The sequence below is a fragment of the Urocitellus parryii genome, chromosome 4 (assembly GCF_045843805.1).
Source record: "Urocitellus parryii isolate mUroPar1 chromosome 4, mUroPar1.hap1, whole genome shotgun sequence".
NCBI lineage: Eukaryota > Metazoa > Chordata > Mammalia > Rodentia > Sciuridae > Urocitellus > Urocitellus parryii.
Genome location: NC_135534.1, coordinates 17,067,344 through 17,077,680, shown reverse-complemented (window position 1 = coordinate 17,077,680; position 10,337 = coordinate 17,067,344). Strand labels below are relative to the sequence as shown.

The 10,337-nt window shown below is 33.8% G+C and overlaps 1 protein-coding gene across 1 annotated transcript; it reads left to right on the top strand.

Annotated features, from left to right (window-relative positions):
• Nucleotides 1-644: 644 nt before the first annotated feature.
• On the top strand, nucleotides 645-1,628 carry LOC144254503 (olfactory receptor 5T18-like). The gene has a single exon (XM_077797754.1). It carries the CDS (start codon nucleotides 693-695, stop codon nucleotides 1,626-1,628), a length of 936 nt encoding a protein of 311 aa, XP_077653880.1. The 5' UTR covers nucleotides 645-692.
• Nucleotides 1,629-10,337: the final 8,709 nt, after the last annotated feature.

The window sequence follows — 10,337 nt, the reverse complement described above, 5'->3', positions numbered from 1 at the left end:
GCATTTTCTATTGAAAGAATATATAAATGTATGCATACACACAAAGGCACACACATATAAGAAACTGATTTTTTATGCAGACTCAATACTTCATCAGTGAATGCAAGATGGTTTAGTCACTTTTTGATTGACTCTTTTTTATTCCACTGAACAACTTGAAATGTAACAAGAAACGAGAAAGCCTATGTAGGCTATGTGATGTAAATAAAAAGGAGACAAGTTGGGGCTGGGGATGTGGCTCAAGTGGTAGCGCGCTCGCCTGGCATGCGTGCAGCCCGGGTTCGATCCTCAGCACCACATACCAACAAAGATGTTGTGTCCGCTGAGAACTAAAAAAATAAATAAATATTAAAAATTCTCTCTCTCTCTCTCTCTCTCTCTCTCTCTCTCTCTCTCTCTCTCTCTCTTCTCCTCTCTTACTCTCCCTTTAAAAAAAAGGAGACAAGTATAATAAAGGAAGGGAATCTGGAGGAAGGTGGAGGGGAGGACAGGGATAGGACAATGATCAAAGTATGTTACATGCCTGTATATGTAATCACAGTCACTCCAACTGTTATATATAATTATTATAGACTAGTAGAAAGTTTTAAAAAGATTCTTCTCCTTTTGACTCACAATTTTGCCCATTATTTTCATAGAACATGAACTATGATCTTCTGAAGATCTTCAAGCTTGTTTTATGATATTTAAACATGAAGAATGTCACTGAAGTTAATGCATTTGTACTCAAGGGATTCACAGACAATAAAGAAGTGAAGATAATTCTTTTTGTACTATTTTTAGCTGTTTACATTTTTACTGTCACAGGAAATTTGGGACTGATTGTATTGGTGACCATGGATTCCAGGCTCCACAATCCCATGTACTATTTTCTGAGTGTGCTGTCTTCTGTGGATGCTTCCTATTCCACAGATGTTATCCCAAATATGTTAGCAAATTTCATATCAAAAAGTAAAATGATTTCATTCTATGGATGTGCAACACAGTCATTTCTTGCTGTCGCTTTTGGAACCACAGAATGCTTTCTCTTGGCTGCAATGGCTTATGATCGCTATGTGGCCATCTACAACCCACTTCTGTATTCAGTGAGCATGTCACCCAGGGTCTATGTGCCACTCATCATTGCTTCCTGTGTTGGAGGAATTCTTCATGCCATTTTACATACAGTGGCCACTTTTAGCCTGTCCTTCTGTGGATCCAATGTAATCAGACACATATTCTGTGACATCCCTCCTCTACTTGCCATTTCTTGTTCTGACACTCACATAAATGAGCTTCTGCTCTTCCTCTTTGTGAGCTCCATTGAGATAGTCACCATCCTGATTGTTCTGGTCTCCTATGGCTTCATCCTGTTGGCCATTGTGAAGATGCATTCTGCTGAGGGGAGGAGGAAAGTGTTCTCTACCTGTGGCTCCCACCTGACTGGAGTGTCCATTTATCATGGGACCATCCTCTTCATGTATATGAGACCAAGTTCCAGCTATGCTCTGGAGCATGACATGATAGTCTCAGTATTTTACAGCACTGTTATCCCTATGCTGAATCCCATCATCTATAGTTTGAGAAACAAGGATGTAATAGAGGCAATGAAAAAACTTTTTAAAAAAATAAGTGTATGGATGAAATAAATTTTTCATACTAAATATTAAACTGGAAAAAAGTAATCTCAATTTCAGTGCCTTCTTGTCATAAATTGTATTTAAAATATTTTGATTTTGGACTCAAAAGGTGGCAGAGATTATCTAGTCAGCAACAATCATCTTCTCTACAGAGAAGAAATGAAGCAGATGAACAAAGATTTGGTGGACAGAGTAAAAACTCAAAGGATTAATATCAGAAAGTTTTAGAATTGGAGGGACTTGGAATTAAGCTGTGTGAGGCACAATAGCCAATTCATAGAGCCAATAGCTAATTAGACTCCCTAGGACACCTTAAATCAATACAGCTTCTCACCACCTACAGATGGAATCAAATAACACCTTCAAGAGAGCTGATGAAGGAACTTGTAAAGGGATTGTTGAAAGCTGAAGGATACCAAAATCCCTTTACCTCTCAGAAGACAAGGGGAGAGAGGCAGAGCTGACCCAAGAATAAAAGCACTCTCCCTGCTGCCTCATCAGGAGTTCAGACTTACACAGGCCAACTAACACCCTCCCCACATCTTGGGGATGGGTAAGCCCCTCACCATGAGACAAACAAGGTGGAAACTTCTTTGTAACAGGCCATCTACAAAGAGCTGTATTTATAGGCCTCACAGTTGTAGAGAACCAACACATTCTCTGCTGCCAAATCCACGTGAATCAAACCGTGTAATATGATGTATTAAGAACTATGTAATGTTATGAACGACCAATAAAAAAAAAAAAGAATTGTAATGTAAAAATAAATAAATAAAAAGAATTAATTGAAAAAAAAAAAGAAAGAAAAGAAAAGAAAAAAAAATACCCTGCAGAGGATCTTTGGTACTCAGTGCTCCAAGACAAGACATTGAGCAACAGCCCTGAAGCCTGCCCCCTGCACCACCATACCCAACAAAAACAACCAGCTGATGCAGCACCCTCCAGGCACACAGATCTGGGCCTCTGGGCTGATTACAAGCACTGTCTGAGGAGAAAACCATAGCAAACACCAAAGTAGCTCAGGTGCCCAGCACGTCTTGTGGGGCCACAGCTATGAGTTCCCGAGTTGCCAGTTAACTCAATTATCATTCTGATTCATAAATCCTCAGGAGATGTAACCTTAAGCAGTCACCTGGGAACCTCAGCGTGTACACATCAGTACACTCCACAAAGCAGCTTACAAGTTGACATCCCAAAGACACCAACCACTACCTAGTGTGTCCAGAAATACATTAAGGTGTCCTTTGAGCTGTGTATTTCAGATGGAGCCAAAGCTGCCCCACCATGGGTCACATAACACAACATCAAACAGACTACTATAACTCTACCTTAAAATGCCATTCCTCACCCTCTCCAAAATATACATGGAGGAGCCCACAGTGTATTTGACAGTACTGGGATTATAAAGTTTTTCTTTAGGAGTATACACAAAACTAAATATTCTAACAAGGAATGACTTCTAAATCACAGACATTTAGGATCCATGTTCTCTGAACCATCAGAAATAGGAACAAAAAAATTGAAGGGGATTTCTTAGAATTGTATCAGAGGTGAACAGGTATCATCACTACCTCCATGCCCCGAATTTAGAGTTAAAGATGAGGTGAGGTGGACATCTTCTAAAAGTTCGAAATCCAAACCAGGAATAGTTAGTATTAAAACTCCCCACCTTAGCATGCAATTGACCAAGCTCCAGATTTCAGGCAGCTACCAGCAGACTGAGTCTCTGGCATTCAATAGAGCCACATAGCCAAAGGCTTTATCCTTGTAGGACAATCTCCAATCTGCACCATTGTTGATCTGACTTTCATGGCCATAGATTCCACATAATCCAGAATAGCCTGCCACCCTCCCAGGCTTCAGGAATGCCACATCAGCTCTTGGGGTTCCAGTGTGCCCTAGCATGGCCCTACAGAGCCATGCCAACCACAGCAACCCTGCAAACACAATGAACATGAATGCTTCCCTGAGTCTTTCTCAGACAAAAACAAACTTAGAAAACTGGGATAAGTCCCTACTTCTTGAAGTGAAAAAAAAACTGATGCATTGCCACAAACATCAAGACAATCAAGGAAACGTGTAATCACCAACAGGCAAAAGGAGGAGTTAGTGATTGACCAAAAATAAATGAAGACCCAATGAACTTAACAGACTAAGAACATCAAGTCTAGCAGTTGAAGAACGCATATTGTTCCCAATTACATATGGAGCATTTCTCACCATGGATCAGATATTAGGACACAAAAAAGTCTAAACAAATTTGTGAAGATTGAAAATAATATCAGATATCACTTCTTATACCTTGGTGTAAGTCTAAGCATCTGTTATAGGAATAACTGAAAAAATTTCACAAATATATGGAAATGATTAAAATCTATCCAGAATGTGTGTATGTGTGTGTGTGTGTGCATGTATGTGTGTGTCTGTGTTTTTTAAAGATGTGTTTGGTGTCTCAACAATACAAGTTCTGACAAAACCATCACAAGTCAAAACTGTCACCAGTCAAAAATAGATTTAATAATATCCTGAAAAACCCATCAAAATAAAAAATTATAAGATTGTAAGTGCAGTCTTCTCAATTTTTGATGTATTTTTATTAATATAATTTGTGCTTATAAAATTAAAATAAAATATGGGAAATTTCTAAATGTTAGAAAATTTTTCAAACTACCAATTTTATGTGTTAAATTTCACTTTCAGTGTTTTTAGTATGTTTTCAGTTGTGCACTTTGACCATTTTGAAGAGAAAACTTATATTTTCTAACAGTTATTCCTAATTTCCCACCTCGCTCCTGGAGAAATATTAATCTACTGTTCTTCTCCATGTATTTGCTTAATCTATACATTTCATATAAACATATTATTAAATATGTGGTCCTTTAAAGCTAATATCTTTAATCAAAGTAGTGTCTTGATGGTCATCCATTTTCTGACTCACCCTTCCTTCCTTCCTTCCTTCCTTCCTTCCTTCCTTCCTTCCTTCCTTCCTTCCTTCTTTCTTTCTTTCTTTCTTTCTTTCTTTCTTTCTTTCTTTCTTTTTCTTTCTTTCTTTCAATAAGGGCTGCTGATGAACATTTTTTGGTGTTGCTGAAATATTGTAGTTTAATCTGCTCCAACATAAAGATATAAGAAAACCCAACAACCCAGCAAAAAAATAGAACAATTTATTAGATGATGGGATGGTCATCTGGCCTTGTCTAAGCTTTATTCACTTTTATATTGTCATTTTCTGCTTTCTTTCTTGTTTATCCTGGTATTTCTCTTAAATACCAGAGTACTTGCTCATGTGGCTTTGTTGTCTGTTTATTTTTGAATGTGTTGAGATTTCTTAGTTTTGCATTTTATCTATTTAAATTTGGGGCTCAGGTATCAACTCTTCATTGAGGCACATCCTATATTCTCTGAGATAGGTCTTGAACCAATCACAACAGTATTCTTCATTCCTTTTTCATACTTGCTTCTCTTTATGGTGTTTCTAATGACTAATGTTAATTTTCAATGTACCCACATAATCCACTCTGTGATGTGCTTGTGATTATGAAAAAGTATACTTGACTACACAAATAATTTCACTATGCTTGTCTTTAAAATGCACAAGCATAAAATAAGATATTTTCACTATTTATCATTTTCAACATGGCTATCATCAAGAAGATCTGGAGAATTGATGAAAATGAAATATACTTTTGTTTCATTCCTATCCACCTGTGTTAAATTTCTCTATAAGTTCTGTGTACATGTGTGTGTATGTGTACCATGTGTGTGTCTCTGTGCTCATTTACATTTATTGCACACATTTCTGTGGCTGAATTTCTTTCTAATTTATTATTCTCTCTTTACACATACATACAAAGTTTCTACATTATTCACAAATTACATGATTTATTAAGTCCAAGTTTTAATTTTTATCTCCTCCACAATTAGTCACTTTCTTAGTTTCTAATTACCTTGAATAATGATCCTATGATAAGTTCAAAATGTACTTTATTCATTTTTAAGACAGCTGTTTATATTTTAAACAAGTAAAATTGAAAACCCAGATGGTATATATCTTAAGAAACACATGGTGATGTTTCATTATAATTGTTTACCATAATTACTGACTTTTTGCAATGTTAAATGGCTTGTATTGTCAGTGCAGATAAACTGGGCTTTGGAGAAGGAGATTATAACAATGCTAAAGTTATTTGACAGTGATTCCACAGGTCTTAAGTTTTCTTAACATAAAGTATTTTCTAAAACACCTATTTAAATCAGACACAAATAATTCCATTCATATTTTCTGTGAACATGCAGTCTTTTTTTTGCCAGAGCCATTATCTTTTTATGGTGAATTAAATTATTATGAACCAGAAAATAATTGGGTCATATTCCCCTTGGGGCATCTCCTTTGGGCTCTATCAACAGTCAAGTAAGTGGATATAAACAATGCAAATGAACCATGTTTATATCATAGATAAACCTGAATTTACTGTTCCACAGGTAAGTGAGATTTTGATAACACTTGCAGAATGTTTAGAGGGAACTGAAAATCAGGATGAAGTTTTGGCACAAAATACTTTAGCCCTTAAACCTCCAATATGAACCCCTTTAATTCTTGCTTTTTCTATAGAGGGATAAAATGCATTTCTAAATATCTGATTTATCCCAATTCTCATAAGTATTGGTTTACAAAAGAATTATAAATGTTGATACTTAAAAAATTATAAATATTAATACCTTTATTATTTAATTTACATGAAGTAAGAGTAAGCCTACTATATTGTACCAAATGAAATTGTTCAATTTTTTCCAAGTACTTTTATTATCAACAGATCACACAATGTACAAAATTATTTTTTTTCAAGAATGATCTACAGATTAAAGAGAGGGGACAGATAGTAAAACCATAATCCAAATATTACACCTAAGGGTGGGGGATAAAGCTCAATGATAGAATGCTTGCTTGGTACATGCAAGGACCTGGAGTCAACCCTAGCACTTTCAATTTCAACTCCATAAAAAAAATTACATTTTTTTTTAAATTTAATGCCATTAAATTATTAGAGTGCATATAGTAATTGCAGAAAAATACTACACATAGCTAAAAATTCATGTATGTCTTTAAATATATGACTCACTCTGGTCATACATGCTTTTCTATAATTTTGTTATAATTCTCATTATGTTTCCTAATATTCATAATTTTTAAATAGGTATATCTATAATCATCTGATATGGTCATCTTAAATGTGAAGCCAAGCCGGGCACAGTGGCACATGTCTGTAATCCCAGACAGGATTAGGAGAATAAAACAGGAGAATCACAAGTTTGATGCCAGCCTCTGCAAATAATGCAGCCCTGTTTCAAAATGAAAAATTTTTAAAAAGGCTGGGAATATGACTCAATGGGTAAACACCCCTGGGTTCAAACTCTGGTACAAACACAAAATATGTACACAAAACTGTATAAAGTAAATTCTTTTACACTTTTAAATATTCTTCCTGCTTGTACAATAAGGTGCTTCTTGATTATTCAGATATTTTGCTGTTTAAAGAGGGATAAAACTGGAGAAAAACTAACATTACACATGGGTTTTATTCAGGAAGCTGGTTTATCCATATGTGCTTTCAGATTGCATGTCCCAGGTTACTTACCTTGCATCAGATGTGATTGAACTGGTGACAGGAATTGTGTTGACCCTAGATTTTCTTGTAACATTTAATCATGTCAGGACATGGATAGATTTCATCATGTTCATCAAAGTGTTACTTCATTTCTTTTACTCCGTCTATACCTCATCTACATAAACACAGGTTGGTTAAGAAGTCAAAACTGAGAATGTAGAGCCCTCCATGGATCACAAAACACAGAAACTCACACTCAAAGAAACAAATATACATCTATATTAAAAAAAAAACTGGCCTGTTTATACACTCAGTAGGTGATAGTTTTATTATGTTTCATTATTTTAAAATAATATATGGCCACACTCAAATTAAATTTGCTTTACTCCCATCTCTCTTATTCACATCATGTCTATACCATCTGAAGGAATCTTGACATACTACTTCATAGTTTTCTAAATTTTTTATAATGAAATGTATTTTCTATTGTGTGATAGGATACACAAATTTATACATAATACATGCACACACAGAATATACATATAATATGTAATTAGCAAAGGGGATTCTACTAATTTTATGAATAGTAATAAATATTTACAATGCATCTATTTACTTTTTAAAATATTTTTTATTTATTTATTATATGATGCTGAGAATTGAACCCAGGACCTCACATATGCTACCACTAACCCCAACCTCAGCCCCTTACTTGTTAAATTAAAGCATACCCTTACTTTTTATTGATTCTTTTTAGTTGTATAAAATATTAGGACAGATTTTGACATAATCACAAAAGCATGGAATATAATTTGCTCTAATACATTCCCCAGCAATTGTTCCCTTTCTTTCCTTTGATCCCCTCACTTTTACAGTATTGATTTTATATATATATATATATATATATATATATATATATATATATGCACAAAATTTTGGATACATTAATTTCACTCTTCTTTCATTTTACCAGTCCTCTTTTTCCCCCCCAAAAAAAAGAAAATATAAGTAACTTTTATATACATATTATTCCATCTTAGATTTACTTTTGACACATAAACTAATTTATGAAATTAAAATTACTTGTGCTACCCTCCTGCTTCTGGTTAGTTTGTTACCCAGAATCTGTCAAATTACCTCCTTCACCCAGAGAATACCTTTACAACAGTTTTCATATGCAAACTGTCATTGGTTAGCCATGTATTTATGAACTAATTAATGGATTAAAGGGTTTTGCACATGATCTAATAACACTGGCTGAATGTGATGGTGCATGCCTGTAATCCCCATGGTTTGTGCATCTGAAGCTAGAGGATTATAAATTCAAGGTCAGCCTGGGCAACTTAGTGAAAACCTCAAAATAAGAATAAATAAATAAAATAGGGTGGAGAATGCAGCTCGGTGGTAAATTGCTCATTGCTTCAATTCCCAGTACCATAAATAAATAAATAAATAGATAATTCTATATGACATAATATTAATTTTCATGTTCTGTGTATTAAAATTTCTTTTTTCTCATTTCACTCTGATGAATATTTTAGACTCAACCATATTAACTCAGTAACCTCCATATTATCCCTGATTTTGTTTATATATATATATATATATATATATGTATATATACATATATATATATATACGTATATAATGATATATAAAGTATACACATATACATATATAAACCTATCAAACATTGATAAATAATTTTCATAAGTGGCAGTGATTTCAATACTCATACCAATGGAGTGGGGATATTTGCTCTGCTTAATGCCCTCACCATCACTTTGTAGTCAGAGATTTTTCGATTTTTATTTTTTATGAAATGATAAGAATTTTATATGTGCTATCATTTCAAGTCATGAAAATTCTCCTTTATATCTTTTTACACATACATATACATGCATGACTTGGCCATCAAAGTTGTTTTTACGTTTTCTGAATTGTCTGTAGCATCACTTTGTTCACTTTCTATAGATTTTTAGAACATTATGTTTTAATTTAAGCAGTGTATGGTTGTATCTACTTTCTCCTGGGTGTGGCTTATGCTTTAACATTATTGATAATCATCTTATTATATACACTTTTAAAATCTTAAATTATAAAATAATTTACATATCTCTTTCACAGTCTTCATTTGCATAAGTTGATATGCATGATTAAAAGTATCAGTGGAAGAGTTTTCCAAAAAGGAAAAAATAAGTACAGACATACTATGATGGGAACATATTGTGGCAAGACATGCTCTATATTTGTTGTTTGGGGATGTTACCTAAATTTATTAATGTCCTTTAAAGTAAATATTCTTTGATTATATTCCATGCTCCAAGTTTACAGTCTGACTGGAATTATACAATAAAAGCACCCTTTCAGGATGAGAATGGTTTTCAATAAGATTATAATTTAAATCAGTAAAAAATTAATGTATAAGGAAAGAGGGAATGACAGAGGGTGGGAGGGAGTGGGAAGGGAGGGAGGAAGGAAGGAAGGAAGGAAGGAAGGAAGGAAGGAAGGAAGGAAGGAAAGGTTAAAATTAAAAAAAATAAAGTTCACTTGTTTAGGTGTAAAGGGATCAGGCAATAAGCAATGCTTGAGAAAGAAATATGAATGTTACATGCTGTTATATAAATTTCATGTTTCATCTTCCCCCTCAAAACATTAGTTTAATTCAGAAAATCCCAATAAAACCTAGTGAAGATAGAACAATTTCAAATATTAGCTCATAAAATAAAATACAGACAAGTATTACTCTATGAAAGCAATGCAATTCAGTATACTTTATATTTTAAGTTAGTTTAATGATTAAATTTTATTAATATATTCCTTCATTATTTGTCCCATTGATGTACAATAAAGAAGGCTTGAATTCTACTGAAGAACAGTAAGTCTTTCACATTTCTAAATGTTCTGAAATTCTAACCACTCTATCCATGTGGTCTATCTCCTTATATACAGTCTCATGTATTTCATTTTATAAAAATGATTTTTCAACTGCTCACTTGAAGTTTTAGTGTAATTTAATGTAATGACGCTAATAGAACTAGTTAATAAATCAACTAGTATGCATGATCATTATGCAACAACAAAATGTTAAAAAGTATAATTTCTTTTGACT

Bases quoted from the DNA above. Each gene is read 5' to 3' on its own strand.
- LOC144254503 (XM_077797754.1), top strand. From the start codon at position 693: ATGAAGAATGTCACTGAAGTTAATGCATTTGTACTCAAGGGATTCACA.